Source organism: Miscanthus floridulus, chromosome 8 (genome assembly GCF_019320115.1).
Source record: "Miscanthus floridulus cultivar M001 chromosome 8, ASM1932011v1, whole genome shotgun sequence".
NCBI lineage: Eukaryota > Viridiplantae > Streptophyta > Magnoliopsida > Poales > Poaceae > Miscanthus > Miscanthus floridulus.
Window position 1 is genome coordinate 72,638,575 of NC_089587.1, and position 20,339 is coordinate 72,658,913.

Consider the following 20,339-nt stretch of genomic DNA (forward strand, 5'->3'; position numbering starts at 1 on the left):
CATGGCAGACCAATGGAGGAAAGGGTCAGAGTGGTTTGAGCTTAACCGTGAGTTGGCTGTCCAGATAGTAGCAGACTACAAGTACTACTCGATCTTCAGAAAGCACTGCAGGCCATCCTGTTATCCAGATGAGCATTACATACCGACTTATCTTCATTTGTTCCATGGGCCCCTCAACGCCAACAGGACCATCACATGGGTCGATTGGTCAAGAGGAGGCCCGCATCCAGCAAGTTATGGTGCTGCAGACATCACAGAAGAGTTCATCCAGGTCATCAGGAATAATGGAACACAATGCTTTTACAACTCAAAGCCCACCTCTGTCTGCTACCTCTTCGCGAGGAAGTTTGCTCCTAATGCTTTGGGACGGCTGATGAACATGACCTCGACCGTGTTGGACTTTTGAGTCATTCACCATGCGTCGTGGTCAGCATTTTGCTACTGAGGTATCTCTATGGATGCGCATGCCGGTCGGGAACTAGAGCTACTCTACCCTACTAGATTGGAGTCGGCAGCATGTGTCTCACTATAGATGAATGATTAGAGACGGCTTTTGGTGTATGCGTCTCTCGCGGATGATGCTGTGTGGGACAGTGAAAATCACTTCGCTTATCCTGAAGCTGATCCCCCGAGTGATCGACAGATGGCACCGCCTACGGAGATGGCATTTCTTTCACCTCCCATTCTTTTTAATATATCATAGTCATATGATAGAGGATCACCTTCTTTTCTTCTTCCTCCACCCTATCTACTGTATTGACTTGGTCAGACACTAATTTCTGTGAATATAACTTATCAATCATTGCTTTACTTCAAGTCTGGCATTGCCAGATGTCTCTGTATGCTTGATAGCTGTCTCGAAACCTTGAAGTAACAGATTGGCATTGGTTGTTCTGTCGATGATGCTTATGTACGGGTAAGCTAGATAGGGATGCAAGCAGCAGAATATGCCATAGTCTTGCATGGTGCATATATTATGTACAATTGTGCCTGTCTTTTCAGGAATGGGGAAAAAAGTAGGCTCCTTTTTGAAAGGCACACATGAGCATGCCTATACCATGCTGTTGCGTGCGATTCTTGATCAGTTCAAACATGGGGGTCCGGTCCTGTGTTTATTCTTGTTCTTTATCAGTTCAAACAGATTGCCACGAACATGCTTGATTTCCTTCATTTGACGACGATGACGACGACAACAAAGCTTTTAAGTCCCAAATAAGTTGGGGTAGGCTAGAGTTGAAACCCATCAGAAACAATCAAGGTTCAGGCACGTGAATAGCCGTCTTTCAAGCACTCCTATCTAAGGTTAAGCCTTTGGGTATATTCCATCTTTCAAAGTCTCCTTTTATTGCCTCTACCCAAGTCAACTTCGGTCTTCCTTTGCCTCTCTTCACGTTACTATTCTGGCTTAGGATTCCACTACGCACCGGTACCTCTGGATTTCCTTCGTTTGACAGAGAAACCAATATTCTAAGATTGGCTGGTGAACATGGGGGACATGATTTAGGCTGGTGGTGCCGTTCCACAGCCTTGTCATGCCCTGATGTTTGTAATATATAAAATCCATGAGCAGAGGTCCCTGAACCATGGTATTATAGTGGGCCTCTGGGTACTCTGTATCTAATCTAACCTTAGACTAATCCAGGCATTAGTTTATGTGTTGCTACCTGTTTGTTTACTTGATATAATATATGGTTGCAGTTAGATATTTGGGGAAATTCTGGTGTGCTCTTTCTTTTTGTGTGTGTGAATTGTACTGCTGGTGTAGTGGTGTTTTTGATTCGTGATGAAGAGAGTGTTTTTGATTCGTGGTGAAGAGAGGTGCGTCTCTGAGATTGGGTGAAAGTGACCTGTTTCTGGTGCTTGTGCCGTGTAAGCAAAGACGGTTGATTTTGTTGGTGACCTGGCGCGTTCTGGACTAGAAATAACAAGAGATGAAAGTGATGCGTCCTATGAATTGATTAAAAAAATAGATTTTGGACTACTAGAAACAAGAAGGGATGACAGTGATGCGTCCTGAATTATGGAGTTTTGCCTCTGTGAATTGGTTGAAGAAAAGACGATAAATCGTTCAACTTTATTGAGGATCTATATCATCCCTTTTTTCCATCTATCTAGCAGAAATGGAGAAAAGAGAACAGAGAGGGACACGTGATGGGATGAGCATGGCCAAGTCTTTTAGTTGGAGGAGAAAGCAGCAGCAACAACACTTGAAATGCATGCCTTATCCGTAGCAATTTCTTGCAGCTTTCTGCACAATCGTTGATGCGTAGATTCTTTCTTGTGTTCATCAAATCTGTCTTCCATCCATTGGAGCATACGAAGAGAGAAAACGGGCAGGTCAGGCATTATTCTTGTGTGGACGTCCTTGATACAAATTGCATGATACTGCAGCAGCAGGCCTAGAGAAGGAAAGAGAGATATCTAGTCCATTTATCATGCACACAGCACACTTGTCAACAAGGACGGAGATGGACTAGTGACAGGCGCCCTGTTCGTTTGGGCTTGTTTGGCTGATAAGCCATGGCTGAAAATACTGTTATCTGATTTGGTACGAGAGAAAAATATTGTTCGTTGGCTGATAAGCCATGGCTTATAAACCAAATACGACCTAACGAACAGGCTGAAGATTAGCATGTGATGTAAAGTCAGGCTCATCCATAACCCCTCTTCATGCAACAAATGGTTAGTGAAATCGCTCTTTGCAGAGGCGATGTTCAGCCTGTTCGGGAGGCCGTAAACGATCGTGGATTATTTACTGCTGGCTGGTTTGGTGTGAGAGAAAAACACTGTTCCTGACTGGAAATTTACGATCGTTTACGAGCAAGCGAACAAGCTGGTTGTCGTCAGTGAGACCAGGTAGCCTATGTGGACCCTACTCCATCAGACGGAGAGTGACGACGACATAAACTCTGATGTAGTCATCCTTGCACTTTACTACTGAACTGGAACTCTGGAATAGCAAGAATGCTGCGACCATGAAATTTGGATGTTCCATTAACCCAAAACACAGCGAGCCCTCCAGCCATTGCTCCCCTACCTAGAATTGGATAGGACCTGTTTCTGGTGATTGTGCCGTCTAAGCAAAGACTGTTGATTCTGTTGGTGACCTGGCGCTTTGTGGACTAGAAATAAAAAGGATGAAAGAGATGCATCCTGAATGTTGGATTTGCGCTTCTAAATTGATTGAAAAAATAAAGATTTTTTACTACAAACAAGAAGGGATGAAAGCGATGCGTCCTGAACTATGGATTTCTTCTGCCACTGTTTTTTTAGATAATATTTCTTCTGCCTCTGTGAATTGGTTTACAAAAAAGGAGGATAAATCTTTCAACTTTATTGTTCCTCCGAGTGATTCTTCTTCGGAAAAGAATCTATATCATCTTTTTTTCTAGCTAATTGTCAGGAATGGGGGGGGGGGGGGGGGGGGGGGGGTGTAAAGAACAGAGAGGGACAAGTGATAGGATGAGCATGGCAAGTCTTTCAGTTGGAGGAGAAAGCAGCAGCAGCCTTTGAAATGCATGCCTTATCCGTAGCAATTTCTTGCGGCTTCCTGTACAAGTGATGGGTAGATTCTTTTCCTTGCTTATCAAATCAGTCTTCCATCCAATGGAGCATACTGAGAAATAATACGTGCAGGTCAAGCATTATTCATGTGGGCACCTGCATGGCTGCATGTCCTGATGGAAGTTGTATGTATGATACTATGATTGTTTCAGCAGCAGGCCTAGAGATGGATATCCAGTCCATTTGTCACACACACAACAGAGATGCCATCAAGGACGGACGAGTGGCAGGATTAGCATGTGATGTAGGTTAGGGCCATCCATAACCCCTCTGCAAAAAGTGGTTAGTGAAGTGAAATCGCCCTTTGCACAGGCGAACCGAGGTAGCCTATGCAGACCCTACTCATACGGTCATACGCCGTTGTTTCCCATCTAAACACATGACAAGCCATCAGACAGACAGAGAGTGATGACGAAATCAGCTCTGGTGTAGGCATCCTTGCTACTGAACTGGAACGGCAACAAAGAATACTGGGACAGCAAGAAATTTGGATGCCCCATTTTCCCCAGAACACAGCTAGCACTCCAGCCACCCCATTACTCTGCCTGGAATTCGATACAACATGTAAATTAGTAAATGTTTATTATGTCACTCTGAGTGCGAATCAAATAATCCTACATGGAAAGCATTTACTTTGTTTTTACTGATGAGCATCGCATTGCAACCTCATCAGCTCACATATGGAGTGCAAAGGGTTTCTTCCTTGCATATATAGTTGTAAAAGAATAGGTAAACATGCTTGCGTGATGGTACAAGTAGCATTAACAGAGGTATAAGGAAATTTCAAGGACTCAGGTACAAGAATCTGCCTCTAGAAATGTGGTCATCAGCATCTAAAAAGAAAACCAGTCAGCAAATGAACATGCCAGAAAAGAAAACATATGGTATGAAAACTGAAAAATGTTAGCAAAAGTCCAAAAATAAGCAGGAATGTGAATCCCTTTGGGCCTGTTTTTGATTTCAGGAATAAGAGGGTTGGAAGGGATTGAGGGACCTCAATCCCCTTCAATCCTCTCCAATCCCTTTGATTTTGGGATCAAACGAAGGCTCAGAGAGAAAAAAATGATTCGGGGGTATCGTTCACAGTCCCTTCCCGCCCTAAAATTTCTCATCCTGGAATGCTTCTTAACACACTACTAATTTCAATTTAAAAATACCTTACATGTAGTACAACTCTGTGTAGTACATTAACTTTCTATGTACCATGCCTAGGGTTAGTACACTAACTTTCTATGTACCACTTTCTTTTTATATATTATGTACCGATTTCTTCGATAGAAATCAACGTTTTAGTGCGATTTTTTAATGTATTAATTAAGCATAATACTCATATTTTGAGTTGAGCTACAAGCACATGCCCATATACCTGAGAAGATGTTTTCTTGCCCTACCTCTGTTTCCAAAGGTTCGTTCATTTGGGATGTACGATGTGATGCAATCGTGGAAAGTACTTGATTTTCTTCGCGGTGATGGAAGTGAGGAAAAACCTGGAGGTCTACCATGGTTCCTGAAGGTGGTGGCGAGTACTTCCTGCATGACCTTATCCATGACTTTGCTTGTCTTCTTGCTGGAGAAGAGTTCTATAGATTTGGAGGAGGTACATCAACTGAAATTATTCCACAAAATGTTCAGTATATGTCTGTAACTTGTGGTATCACATCCATGGAGATTCAAATTACATCACACTCTCTTAGAGCCATCATTGTGGAGACCTTTGTTAATAACCCAGAAGCATTATTTTTGAACTGTAAGAAGTTGCGGGCCCTTGACTTCAGTTGTCATGCTGAGGCCTTTCCTGTCATCATGGATAGCCTGAAACTGTTACGCCACTTATCAGCTCGTGTTAGCGGAAGTGCACAATTTGTAATGCCTACTTCCATGTTTCATTTATATAATCTGCTGCAGACTCTGGAATTGCTGTGGTATAATGGGCAGACGGTGGAAATGTTTTTCACCTAGTTCTGTGTACCTACTACTGGACGCGATAACGGGCACCAAATCAGCCTGCATACTTTGCCTAATTCTTAACGAAGATGTGGTTGCTGCAGGGTTCTAAGTAGAGTGTTGTAGCATTCTCAGAGGACCTACCACTATGACATTGTCAATTATTCCACTGTTTGTAGCTCACAATGCTTTAGCTCCGTTAACACCACTATTTGACGGAGGCGAATCTGGATGACTACAATCTATGCTTTTCTGCTATTTTCTTTATTTTGACGAATGATGTAATAAACCATTGAATAATTGTTGAGTTGCTGATTGTTGTATGTTTAATGTATATGAGTGTTGCTTACGTTAGTGAGTATGCTGATTTATTGAATGACAGTGAAGTAATGGACCTGGAGACATGTTCTTTTGGAGCCGTGAGCATGTATTCGTTCGTGTATTTTTTTTGTTTATGAAATTCCTTTAATTCCATGTTTTTTGTGCATAACTAATTGAGCACCTTATTTTTTTTATGTACAACTGCTAAATGAAATAGCTTTCGCTATAGCTTTTTAAAGTTCTTAGAAGAGGCCGTCACTAAATGTCTCCGTCCGCTGTTTAAAATATTGGGTCACGCGGCCAGCAGCGGAGACCGTAGGTTTCTGCGCCGCTCTTAGTTCGGTGGTTTACTTTGATGTAATATCGAAGTTCGAAATAGTCTGCTAGGAAGGTCCAGTCACAACTGTAAGATCTCCTAGGGCGCTCATTAGAAGCGTGTCGTGTGTATGGTTAAACTCTTCTGCTTAATTACAATGATACGCGAATCTTTTACATATTCGAGAAAAAAATATTGGGTTGACGGTTGCAACATCAGAGAGCTGAGAAACATTGACATTGTTAGGGTTGCATATATATTGATTAAATAGATGTCTAGATACAAATGAAGTTTAACCACCCGCTTTGCGAGCGTTTGGACGTGAAGAATGTCTTTCTTTATGGTCATCCGAAGGAGACGGTCTATTGTTAACAACCGCTTGCCTTCATTGACTCTTCTGCTCCTGACAATTGCCCTGTTCGCTGGGTTGTAAACGATCATAAATTTTCAGCCAGCACAGTATTTTTCTCTCACATCAAACCAGTCAGCAGTAATAATCCACGATCGTATACGATCGTTTCAGCCCCAGTCGAACAGGCGGAATGTCTTGTTGCAAAAAATCTATGTATGGTCTGAAGCAGGCACCTTTGACATGATAATAGTGATTTACTACGTCCATTCGCCATGTAACCACCCACAACCCAACCCTGCTAATTTTTTTGGATAATTACTTACTAAACTTAACCTTATCCCATAATCTGAGTCCATGTGTCCCTAGTGGAAGTCAAGACCAAACCTAACCTCCTCCAAGTTGCATATCTCTGCTACTATGAAGAGGGAAGTTTCTTCTTCATCTGCTACTATGAAGGTAAGTTAAAAAAAATCCAAAGATATACTAATCGCGTAATTTGATTGGTTCATCTTCTAATTATGTGAAAACACACACCTTGATAATTACTACTATGTGAAAACGCACTTTTTACCACTAAATATCACACATGAGTGCATGTATTGGTCTTACGGTAGGGTTTAATCTGAGGGGAAAGACAAGGACCTGCTCGGGGACATCCAAACCAAATCAAATGAGCTACCAGTTCTCGGCTATTTGTTACTCCTTCCTTATTCATGCAGCTCAGAGCCTTGCACTATATTTTCGATTGTCAATTTTTTGATTAATTAATTCATGCTATTTTGATAAGAGACAATTAAGTGTGGCCATAAAAAAACAATGCGCTCAAAAGTCTCAAAAGATGTGTCATGATCTATGAGCCTATCGGCCTGTTCGCTAGTTGGTTTCTGGGCTGGTTTGGGCTGGCTGGTGCTGGTTTATTATGAGAGAAAAACACTGTTGGCTGGCTGGTTTGGGCTGGCTGAAACCAACAAGCGAACAGGCCGTATGGCTAGATGTGAGGACACCTTGAGTCTTTCTAGCCACTTCCTCACTAGTGAACCAGTTTTTTTTTTCTTCTCAGACTTGGTCTCTATGTGTTTGTTTACTTCAAAGTTGAACCAGCAAGGCCGCAATAAGTTGAAGAAAGATGGTGACCATCAAGCATTCAAGCCCACAGATGAGACATCCAGATATTTCTCATCCTGAGAGCTAGTAGCCTGAAAGGTTTCCACTCTGGAAGTCTGGATAGAGGAGTCCGCCATGGCCGAAACCATCATCTCTGCCATCGTAGGCGATGCCGTCAGCAGAGTGATCTCTCATCTCATCGGCCATTATTGCAGACACCAGCAACAAAGCACCGAAGCCAAGCTGCAGATGATACGCCACAAGCTCGTAAGGATTCACAGCGCGGTAGAAGAGGCCAGAGGGGAAGCAGATCGCAAACGACGGCACCCTCCGGTGGCTTTCGGAGCTCATAGACGCTGAGTACCAAGGCAACTACTTGCTTGACTGCATCAAGCATGATCTTGATGAAGGTGAAGAGGATGATGATGCTAAGGTAGTTTCCTCTTTATCTCGGTTTAATCCTGCAACATACTGTCACGACACCATGATGTCACCATCGAAGAGATCGACAGGGTTGCAGAGAGGTTGCAGGGCGTCTGTGATGGCCTCAGGGAGTTCATCATGCTCCTAGGAACTTGCCAACCGGTCCGTCGACCTCTGGCCACCAACATCTTCCGGCACGGACAAATGTTTGGCCGACATGTCGAGAAGGAGAGGATCATCAGTTTCCTGCTCCACGACGACGACGACAACACCCGCTTGGCAGTGCTACCTGTTGTCGGTGACACTGGAGTCGGCAAGACGACGCTGGTGCAGCACGCCTGCGACGACGCCAGGGTGCGCAGCCACTTCCAGGTGATCATGCTGCTGGAATTCTCATACACCTCTGCTGCTGCCGCCCCCGCCAGGAGTGAAACAACGTTTGTTCTTCGGCCCAAGCATGTCATTGTAGATGCAGGAGAAGTAGATGTCAACGTCAACAATCCACTGGACTTGGTCGAGTTGGATTTTGGCAGCAAGAGATTCCTGCTGGTGTTTGAAGACGTGGACACGCGCAAGAAGCAGGTCCTGGAAGATCTCCTGCACGCAAGAACGGGCGGCAGCAGCAGCAAGCAGGGGAGCAAGATCATCGTCACAACGAACAATCGTCTTGTCGCCACCAATACCATGGGGACAGTGAAGCCGATCATGCTGAAGGCGCTGCCATTCCCGGAGTACTGGTTCTTTTTCAGGGCGCACGTGTTCTCTGTCAGGGACCTCGAGGAGAGCCCAGGGCTGGTGGCGATGGGGAAAGCAATCGCGAAGAAGCTCGATGGGTCCTTCTTCGGAGCAAAGATCGTCGGAGGGTTGCTCAGGAACAACCCGAATCCGGGCTTCTGGCGTAGGGTTTCGGGTAGCAGCGGCATCGATGACATGTCTGCGCTCGGCGACGGCGTCAACTACGTCATGGATCTGTCCCAGAGCTTGCTGCCAGGAAATGTGCGTATGTGCCAGATGATCGTTTCCAAGGATCGGTTTTCTCAGACGGAATTGGCCGGATTGCATGGCGCCAGCGCTGCTCAGATCACCAGTTGGGCAGAGGGCTATGGGTTCGCAAGAGTCTTGTTGTGCGAGTCGCTGTTGCCGTTCTATAATTTGTATTACATCGCTGATTGCACTGTAGGCTTAGTAAACGGCTGCTCCGAATGTGAGGAGGTACCTTGCGTCAGTGTAGTTCAGTTCAACACAACACATGGTGTAAGCATCTCATCTCTAGCTAGTTGACCCTACCCTATGGCAGTTTTATGTGCATATAGGTTTTATATGTACGTTTTGTTGTTTTTGTATCATTTTCTTCCGTCGTGTATGTTGGAAGGGCATGTTAACCTTGTTGTTCAGTATAAGTGTGAACGTGGTTTAATTTCAGAGGTCCTCAAAATTGTTTAGCAACTGTTGGAGAGCTTTTGGTACCATACAGAATAGCAGGCCGGCCTTAGCTTGGTCTGTTAGGATCCACCGGTTGGCCCAACGGTTAATTGTGGCCCTAATCCGCGCCTTGATCGGGGGCGCTCAGCCGATTCTCCTGGCTCATTGCCCCCCGTCGTGCAGCGCCATAAAAGGACGGTGACGGCTAGGACACAAGACATGAGGTCACCGGTAGCCGCCAGCCCCACCCCAAAGTTCTAACCCTAGACCGATCGAGAGGGGCGCTGTGAGCGATGGGAAGCGCCATTGCCTTCGCCGCCGCCATAGCACCGCTGAAAGGTCCTAATGGCCAGAGAGGGGTGAATAGCCTATTAAAAATTTCTACAACAACACTAAGACGAATAATTAGTCAGTAAGATGGCGAAGCGAATTTTACGCTAGCACTATACTTGGGGTTGCAAGCCACCTACCCAATTCTATTTTGTATAGTATCTATCCAAATAATGGCTATGCTAGTACACTAAGTTAGTGTGCTCTTAAAGGCAAACTAAAGAGCCACACTAACCAAACTAACAAGTTCTCACGACTAGCTACACTAAAGAGCTTGACAACTAGTTTGCAGTAATGTAAAGAGATAGAGCAAGATGGTTATACCGCCGAGTCGAGGAGTGAACCAATCAATCACAAGAATGAATATCAATTAATACCAATCACTTCATAATCAAATGATGGCACAATGATTTTTTACCGAGGTTCACTTGCTTACCGACAAGCTAGTCCTCGTTGTGGCGATTCACTCACTTGGAGGTTCACGCGATAATTGGCATCACACGCCAAACCCTCAATAAGGTGCCGCACAACCAACACAAGATGAGGATCACACAAGCCACGAGCAATTTACTAGAGTACCTTTTGGCTCTCCGCCGAGGAAAGGTCAAGAACCCTTCACAATCACCACGATCGGAGCCGGAGACAATCACCAACCTCCGCTCGACGATCCTCGCTGCTCCAAGCCGTCTAGGTGGCGGCAACCACCAAGAGTAACAAGCGAATCCCGCAGCGAAACACGAACCCAAGTGCCTCTAGACGCAAACACTTAAGCAATGCGCTTGGATTCTCTCACAATCTCACTAAGATGATGAATCAATGATGGAGATGAGTGGGAGGGCTTTGGCTAAGCTCACAAGGTTGCTATGTCAATGCAAATGGCCAAGAGAGTGAGCTTGAGTGGGCCATGGGGCTTAAATAGAGAGCCCCACGAATAGAGCCGTTGGTTCTCTGTTCACTGACAAATTGGGGCGACCGGACGCGCCGGTCAGATCGACCGGACGCAGGACCCCAGTGTCCGGTCGCGCGATGCACGCCACGTGGCCCCTGCTTCAAATGCTGATCGTCTGATCTCAACGGCCATCAGTGCACTTAAGTTGTGATCGGGCGCTCTACCATGTAGGACCAGACACAGGACCCCAGCGTCCGGTCACTTCCAGTACGCTTCCAGAGGTGGAAATTCGTGATCATGTCCGACCGGACTCTCCCAGCGTCCGGTCACTCACCATCTTCTCTGTGCGCCGCCACATCAGCAAGACCGGACGCTAAATAGTATTCAGCCAGAGTCCGGTCAAGAGACCGAGGGCGGCCTTCACTACGCGCCACTGACCGGACGCAGGACCCCAGCGTCCAGTCACTGCGTGACCAACGTTCGGTGCACTCTGTGAAACCTTGTCTTTTCTATACAGGGCGCCGGTGACACCGTCGGACTGTCCTACCTCTGTTTCCAAAGGTTCGTTCATTTGGGATGTACGATGTGATGCAATCGTGGAAAGTACTTGATTTTCTTCGGGGTGATGGAAGTGAGGAAAAAACTGGAGGGTTGTATTTGAATGAGTTAGTTCAGCGGTCTACCGTGGCTCCATGACTTTGCTTGTTTTCTTGCTGGAGAAGAGTTCTATAGATTTGGAGGAGATACATCAACTGAAATTATTCCCCAAAATGTTCAGTATATGTCTGTAACTTGTGGTCTCACATCCATGGAGATTCAAATTACATCACACTCTCTTAGGGCCATCATTGTGGAGACCTTTGTTAATAACCCAGACGCATTATTTTTGAACTGTAAGAAGTTGCGGGCCCTTGACTTCAGTTGTCATGCTGAGGCCTTTCCTGTCATCATGGATAGCCTGAAACTGTTACGCCACTTATCAGCTCGTGTTAGCGGAAGTGCACAATATGTAATGCCTACTTCTATGTTTCATTTATATAATCTGCAGACTCTGGAATTGATGTGGTATAATGGCAGACGGTGGAAATGTTTTTCACCTAGTTCTGTGTACCTACTACTGGACGCGATAACGGGCACCAAATCAGCCTGCATACTTTGCCTAAATTCTTAACGAAGATGTGGTTGCTGCAGGGTTCTAAGTAGAGTGTTGCAGCATTCTCAGAGGACCTACCACTATGACATTGTCAATTATTCCACTGTTTGTAGCTCACAATGCTTTAGCTCCGTTAACACCACTATTTGACAGAGGCGAATCTGGATGACTACAATCTATGCTTTTCTGCTATTTTCTTTATTTTGACGAATGATGTAATAAACCATTGAATAATTGTTGAGTTGTTGATTGTTGTATGTTTAATGTATATGAGTGTTGCTTACGTTAGTGAGTATGTTGATTTATTGAATGACAGTGAAGTAATGGACCTGGAGACATGTTCTTTTGGAGCCGTGAGCATGTATCCGTTCGTGTATTTTTTTTGTTTATGAAATTCCTTTAATTCCATGTTTTTTGTGCATAACTAATTGAGCACCTTATTTTTTTTATGTACAACTGCTAAATGAAATAGCTTTCACTATAGCTTTTTAAAGTTCTTAGAAGAGGCCGTCACTAAATGGCTCTGTCCGCTGTTTAAAATATTGGGTCGCCTGGCCAGCAGCGGAGACCATAGGTTTCTACGCTCCTCTTAGTTCGGTGGTTTACTTTGATGTAATATCGAAGTTCGAAACAGTCTGCTAGGAAGGTCTAGTGACAACTGTAAAACCTCCTAGGACGCTCATTAGAAGTGTGTCGTGTATATGGTTAAACTGTTCTTTTTAATTACAATGATACGTAAATCTTTTGCGTATTCGAGAAAAAAAATATTGGGTTGACGGTTGTAACATCAGAGAGCTGAGAAACATCGACGTTGTTAGGGTTGCATATATATTGATTAAATAGATGTCTAGATACAAATGAAGTTTAGCCACCCGCTTTGCGAGCCTTTGGACGTGAAGAATGTCTTTCTTTATGGTCATCCGAAGGTGACGGTCTATTGTTAATTAACAACCGCTTGCCTTCATTGACTCTTCTGCTCCTGACAATTTCTTGTTGCAAAAATCTACGTATGGTCTGAAGCAGGCACCTTTGACACGATAATAGCGATTTACTACGTCCATTCGCCGTGTAACCACCCACAACCCAAGCCTGCTATTTTTTTGGATAATTACTTACTAAACTTAACCTTATCCCATAATCTGAGTCCATGTGTCCCTAGTGGAAGTCAAGACCAAACCCAACCTCCTCCAAGTTGCATATCTCTGCTACTATGAAGAGGCACTACTAGAGCCCGCGGCTTTGCCGCGTGTTTTTACACTCGACAAAGAGCCCTTTGCACTCGGCAAAGGCTTTGCCGAGTATAGCACTCGGCAAAGTCCGCTCGGCAAATTTTTTCTCGGCAAAGTACCTCGACATGTTACGTCAACGAGATGCTCGAGATTTCATGTGAGTTCCTGGATACGGCCTAAACATACCCTAAATATCATGAGTATCAATTTTTGGATGACCAAAGTCCATTATTCCATGTACCTGCAGTTCAAATTTGAAATATCCCGAAAAATTCGACGAAACGAAATAAACTAATAAAATATATCAAAAAAGTCAAAATTGCCCCAAATTTTAAAATAGAGTTTGAAATACTGTCACAAGGCCCCAGAAAAAAATTTGGGCCCAAAATCAAAAAAAAAATTGCCGAGTGCCGGCCCAGGGGGCACTCGGCAAAGTTGATTTTCAAAAATAATAAAAAAAATTTGCCGAGTGCCTGGCGCTGACACTCGGCAAAATAAGTTTTAAAAAATTAATTTTTTTTGCCGAGTGCCCAAGGCTTACACTCGGCAAAATATGTTTTTAAAAAATAAAAAAAATTTGCCGAGTGCCGCGGCACTCGGCAAAGCCCAGTTTTGCCGAGTGCTTTATTTTGCCGAGTGCGGCACTCGGTAAAATATTGCTTTGCCGAGTGCTCCAATAAAAAGCACTCGGTAAAGTCTTAGGCACTCGGCAAAGTACAGTTTTCCAGTAGTGAGGGAAGTTTCTTCTTCATCTGCTACTATGAAGGTAAGTTAAAAAAAATCCAAAGATATACTAATCGCTTAATTTGATTGGTTCATCTTCTAATTCTGTGAAAACACACACCTTGATAATTACTCCTATGTGAAAACGCACTTTTTACCGCTAAATATCACACATGAGTGCATGTATTGGTCTTAAGGTAGGGTTTAATCTGAGGGGAAAGACAAGGACCCGTTCGGGGACATCCAAACCAAATCAAATGAGCTACCAGTTCTCGGCTATTTGTTACTCCTTCCTTATTCATGCAGCTCAGAGCCTTGCACTATATTTTCGATTGTCAGTTTTTTTTATTAATTAATTCATGCTATTTTGATAAGAGACAATTAAGTGTGGCCATAAAAAAACAATGCGCTCAAAAGTCTCACAAGATGTGTCATGATCTATGTGTTTGTTTGCTCAGACTTGGTCTCTATGTGTTTGTTTGCTTCAAAGTTGAACCAGCAGCCGCAATAAGTTGAAGAAAGATGGTGACCATCAAGCATTCAAGCCCACAGATGAGACATCCAGATATTTCTCATCCTGAGAGCTAGTAGCCTGAAAGGTTTCCACTCTGGAAGTCTGGATAGAGGAGTCCGCCATGGCCGAAACCATCATCTCTGCCATCGTAGGCGATGCCGTCAGCAGAGTGATCTCTCATCTCATCGGCCATTATTGCAGACACCAGCAACAAAGCACCGAAGCCAAGCTGCAGATGATACGCCACAAGCTCGTAAGGATTCACAGCGCGGTAGAAGAGGCCAGAGGGAAGCAGATCGCAAACGACGGCACCCTCCGGTGGCTTTCGGAGCTCATAGACGCTGAGTACCAAGGCAACTACTTGCTTGACTGCATCAAGCATGATCTTGATGAAGGTGATGAGGATGATGATGCTAAGGTAGTTTCCTCTTTATCTCGGTTTAATCCTGCAAAGCGGGCGCGGATTTCTGTGTGCAACATACTGTCACGACACCATGATGTCACCATCTATGAGATCGACAGGGTTGCAGAGAGGTTGCAGGGCGTCTGTGATGGCCTCAGGGAGTTCATCATGCTCCTAGGAACTTGCCAACCGGTCCGTCGACCTCTGGCCACCAACATCTTCCGGCACGGACAGATGTTTGGCCGACATGTCGACAAGGAGAGGATCATCAGTTTCCTGCTCCACGACGACGACGACAACACCCGCTTGGCAGTGCTACCTGTTGTCGGTGACACTGGAGTCGGCAAGACGACGCTGGCGCAGCACGCCTGCGACGACGCCAGGGTGCGCAGCCACTTCCAGGTGATCATGCTGCTGGAATTCTCATACACCTCTGCTGCTGCCGCCGCCGCCAGGAGTGAAACAACGTTTGTTCTTCGGCCCAAGCATGTCATTGGAGATGCAGCAGGAGTAGATGTCAACGTCAACAATGCACTGGACTTGGTCGAGTTGGATTTTGGCAGCAAGAGATTCCTGCTGGTGTTTGAAGACGTGGACACGAGCAAGAAGCAGGTCCTGGAAGATCTCCTGCACGCAAGAACGGGCGGCAGCAGCAGCAAGCAGGGGAGCAAGATCATCGTCACAACGAACAATCGTCTTGTCGCCACCATGGGGACAGTGAAGCCGATCATGCTGAAGGCGCTGCCATTCCCGGAGTACTGGTTCTTTTTCAGGGCGCACGCGTTCTCTGGCAGGGACCTCGAGGAGAGCCCAGGGCTGGTGGCGGTGGGGAAAGCAATCGCGAAGAAGCTCGATGGGTCCTTCTTCGGAGCAAAGATCGTCGGAGGGTTGCTCAGGAACAACCCGAATCCGGGCTTCTGGCGTAGGGTTTCCGGTAGCAGCGGCATCGAGGACATGTCTGCGCTCGGCGACGGCGTCAACTACGCCCTGTTTGTTTGGGCTTATTTGGCTGATAAGCCATGGCTGAAAGTATTGTTGACTGATTTGGTGTTTGAGAAAAGTACTGTTCGTTGGCTGATAAGTCATGTCTTATAAGCCAAACACAATCCAGCGAACAAGCCGTGGATCTGTCCCAGAGCTTGCTGCCAGGAAATGTGCGTATGTGGCAGGTGATCGTTTCCAAGGATCGGTTTTCTCAGACGGAATTGGCCGGATTGCATGGCGCCAGCGCTGCTCAGATCACCAGTTGGGCACAGGGCTTTGGGTTCGCAAGAGTCTTGTTGCGCGAGTGGCTGTTGCCGTTCTATAATTTGTATCAGGCTATCCTTACTCGTTCACCTCTACTTCTATCTCTAAAAAAGAATATTCTATCTTAGTGATCGAGATTCTCTACTCTATATCCATTTCTCTCGCACCTGTGTTATCTATATCCCATACTCTATACCCACTATTCCATATTTTATTCCCCTCCCTCCCCTTTCTCTCTTTCCCCAACTCCCTCTCTCTCCTGCTACAATGTTTGGCGTACGTGCACAGTGCACCTCTGGCTATAGCGCACGTACCGGCCGGCCGCTACGCGCCCGCGCACGATACAGGCGCGCGGTGCGGGCACGCGCACGCTACGGCTGACATACCGGCCGGTTTGCAGGTCCACAGTGCGGACAGCCTTGCATCGCTGATCGCACTGCAGGCTTAGTAAACGGCTACTCCGAATGTGAGGAGGTACCTTGCGTCAGTGTAGTTCAGTTCAACACAACACATCGTGTAAGCATCTCATCTCTAGCTAGTTGACCCTACCCTATGGCAGTTTTATGTGCATATAGGTTTTATATGTACGTTTTGTTGCTTTTGTATCATTTTCTCCCGTCGTGTATGTTGGAAGGGCATGTTAACCTTGTTGTTCAGTACAAGGGGGTGTTTGGTTTCTACAGGTCCTTCTAAAATTTCTGTCACATCGAATATTTAGATACATGCATAGAGTATTAAATATAGACTAATTATGAAACTAATTACATAACTTGCGACTAATTTGGGAGACGAATCTTTTAAGCTTAATTAGTCCATGATTTGACAATGTGGTGCTACAGTAAATATATGCTAATGACAGATTAATTAGCCTTAAAAAAATCATCTCGCAAATTAGCCTCTCTCTATGTAATTGGTTTTGTAATTAATCTATATTTAATGCACTTTATTAGTATCTAAACATTCGATGTGACATGAATTTTAGGATCGACTAAAGAACCAAACATCCCCTAAGAGTGAACGTGGTTTAATTTCAGAGGTCCTCAAAATTGTTTAGCAACTGTTGGAGAGCTTTTGGTCCAGCCTTAGCTTGGTCTGTTAGGATGATCTCCACCAGTTGGCCCAACGGTCAATTGGGACATTGATTCGCATCCTGATCAGGGGCACTCAGCCGGTTCTCCTGGCTGATGGGCCCCCATCGCGCAGCGCCATAAAAGGACGGTGGAGGACTAGGGCACAAGACATGAGGTCACTGGTAGCCGCCAGCCCCACCCCGAAGTTCCTAACCCTAGACAGATCGAGAGGGGCGCTGTGAGTGACGGGAAGCGCCATCGCCTTCGCCGCCGCCACAACACCGCACCTGCACTTAAAAATTTGTACAACAACACTTAGCAAACCGGTTAGACAAATATGAGGCGAAGCGAGTGTTGCGCTAGCCTACTAAAAATGCAAGACACCTACCACAATTCTAGTTTCTATAGTCTCTATCCACACAATGACTATGTCACTACACTAAGTTAGTGTGCTCTCAAAGGCTAACTAAAGAGCCACACTAACCAAACTAACAAGCTCTTCACGACTAGCTACACTAAAGAGCTTGACAACTAGTTTACGGTAATATAAAAAGAGAGAGAGCAAGATGGTTATACCATCGAGTCGAGGAATGAACCAATCAATCATAAGAGTAAATACCAATGAAGACCAATTACCTCGGAATCAAATGATGACACAAAGATTTTTTACCGAGGTTCACTTACTTGCCGGCAAGCTAGTCCTAGTTGTGGCGATTCACTCACTTGGAGGTTCACGCGCTAATTGGTATCACACGCCAAACCCTCAATAGGGTGCCGCACAACCAACACAAGATGAGGATCACACAAGCCACGAGCAATTTACTAGAGTACCTTATGGCTCTCCATCGGAGAAAGGTCAAGAACCCCTCACAATCACCCTGATCGGAGCCAGAGACAATCACCAACCTCCGTTCGACGATACTTGCTGCTCCAAGCCGTCTTGGTGGCGGCAACCACCAAGAGTAACAAGCCAAACCCACAGAAAAACACGAACACCAAGTGCCTCTAGATGCAAACACTCAAGCAATGTACTTGGATTCACTCCTAATCTCACAAAGATGATGAATCAATGATAGAGATGAGTGAGAGGGCTTTGGCTAAGCTCAATTGGTTGCTATGTCAATGCAAATGGCCAAGAGAGTGAGCTTGAGCTGGCCATGGGGCTTAAATAGAGGGCCCCCACGAATAGAGTCGTTGGCTCTCTGTTCCCTGAAAAATCGGGGCGACTGGACGCGCCAGTCGGATTGACTGGATGCAGGACCCAAGCGTCCGGTCCTCAGATTTTTCCCACATATCCCCGGCTTCAAATGCTGATCGCCCGATCTCAACGGTCATCAATGCACTTAAGTTGTGACTGAACGTATTGCTCAAAGTGACCGAACGCTCCATCACTGGAGTTCGATCATTTCCAGTAAGGCACCCGAGCCAGTTTTTCACGACCGGACGTGTCCGATCATAGGCGACCGGACGTGGACCAGAGTCCGGTCCTTACTGGCCTGTTCAGATGCTTTCGTCACCGTACGTCATCACCTGACAAGACGCACCCCCAGCGCGTCCGGTCCTATTTCTTCTCAGCGTCCGATCAAAGGACCGAGGGCGACCTTCACTACGCACCACTAACCGGATGCAGGGTCAGAGTCCGGTCACTGCCCAAGGCAGAGTCCGATCAATACGAAATAGCTCCTTCTGACCTGAAACCACACCACCCTTGATCAAATGTGCCAACCACCAAGTGTAACACTTCGTGCATGTGTGTTAGCATATTTTTCACAAGCATTTTCAAGGGTGTTAGCACTCCACTAGATCCTAAATGCATATGCAATGACTTAGAGCATCTAGTGGCACTTTGATAACCGCATTTCGATACGAGTTTCACCCCTCTTAATAGTGCGGCTATCGATCCTAAATGTGATCACACTCACTAAGTGTCTCGATCACCAAAACGAAAAAGCTCCTATCAAGTTTCACCTTTACCTTGAGCTTTTTGTTTTTCTCTTTCTTCTTGTCCAAGTCCAAGCATTTGATCATCACCATGCCATCACCATCATCATGATCTTCACCATTGCTTCATCACTTGGAGTAGTGCTACCTATCTCATAATCACTTTGATAAACTAGGTTAGCACTTAGGGTTTTATCAATTCACCAAAACCAAACTAGAGCTTTCAATCTCCCCCTTTTTAGTAATTGATGACAACCCTTTCATAAAGATATGAATTGAAATTCATTTGAATTCCTGTTGCTTGTCCACATATATTTACCATGTGTAAAAGGATATGGACAAGTTTCATGAATCCCATATGGTATCAATTGCTCCCCCTACATATGTGCTAAGAGTTTGGATTGTAGCTTGCACATATGCTTAGATAGGAAATATAGGAGACAATGTCTACCAAATGATGCTAAGGTATAAAAGATGGACCTTTGAAGCGTGATACCAATCGGAGTGCACCAGTATACCATCCTTAGCACCATTAGTAACTAGACATACACAAAAACTAGAACACCCCATGAGATCAACATTAGAAGCAAGGGTCTAGTTTCCATAAAATGAACACAAGTCTAGTTTTTAACCTATGCGTGCTAGTTTTTCATATCATCAATTAATCCTACAACTAGCATACACCACACAAGCATGAATATTGAAATTTAGAACTTGTGCCATGCAAGCAAACATATGAAATGCACATTCAAATGCATCAATCAAGTTTATGAGCTTGCTCCCCCTACTTGTGTGCTCAAAATTTAATTGATCCCCTTACTTTGTCATATCTCTTCTATGCCAATTTTCACTATTTCTCCCCCTATCACTTATATCTTTGTTTTTCTCCCCCTTTGTCACCAATAACCACAAAGGCTTAAATTATAGATAGGTTAGGATTATCAATGTCAATCATTGGGGTGAGGATCATTTTCCCAAATTTGGTCCAATCTAGATCACTTGCCAAAGATATTTAACTCGGTTTGATCCAAGGACAAGCTTCTTCACACCTCCAAATAAGGGTTATCTTGTACCATATTGAGTTAAACACTTAGAGATTATTTTCTAGATCAAACACTGGGTTTACAAGCCCACAAACATGTCATATGCTACCACTAGACCAAATTAAGCATAGAAGCAATAGTGGTACCATACAAATATCAAAATCATTTTATTTTCATGAATGAGCCTATTAAATGTGAAAGATGACTAGATGCACTAAACATGTCCTTAGCAAGGATGTATGCCATGCCAATCAACTTTTACCTTGGATTGCTCGAAGGAGAGGCATGTCATATAAGTGAGGAGGTTGCATCAACACATATTTGAGAAATCCAATATGTTCAACTCATTC

The 20,339-nt window shown here is 44.9% G+C and overlaps 1 protein-coding gene and 1 pseudogene across 1 annotated transcript; both read left to right on the forward strand.

The window, feature by feature from the left end:
* Window positions 1-7,603: 7,603 nt before the first annotated feature.
* Window positions 7,604-9,437, forward strand: LOC136472566 (disease resistance protein RGA2-like; annotated as a pseudogene).
* A 4,840-nt stretch (window positions 9,438-14,277) lies between these two features.
* LOC136472567 (disease resistance protein RGA2-like) lies at window positions 14,278-16,317 on the forward strand. The gene has a single exon (XM_066470264.1). The coding sequence runs from the start codon at window positions 14,406-14,408 to the stop codon at window positions 15,780-15,782; it is 1,377 nt and encodes a 458-aa protein (XP_066326361.1). The 5' UTR covers window positions 14,278-14,405; the 3' UTR covers window positions 15,783-16,317.
* Window positions 16,318-20,339: the final 4,022 nt, after the last annotated feature.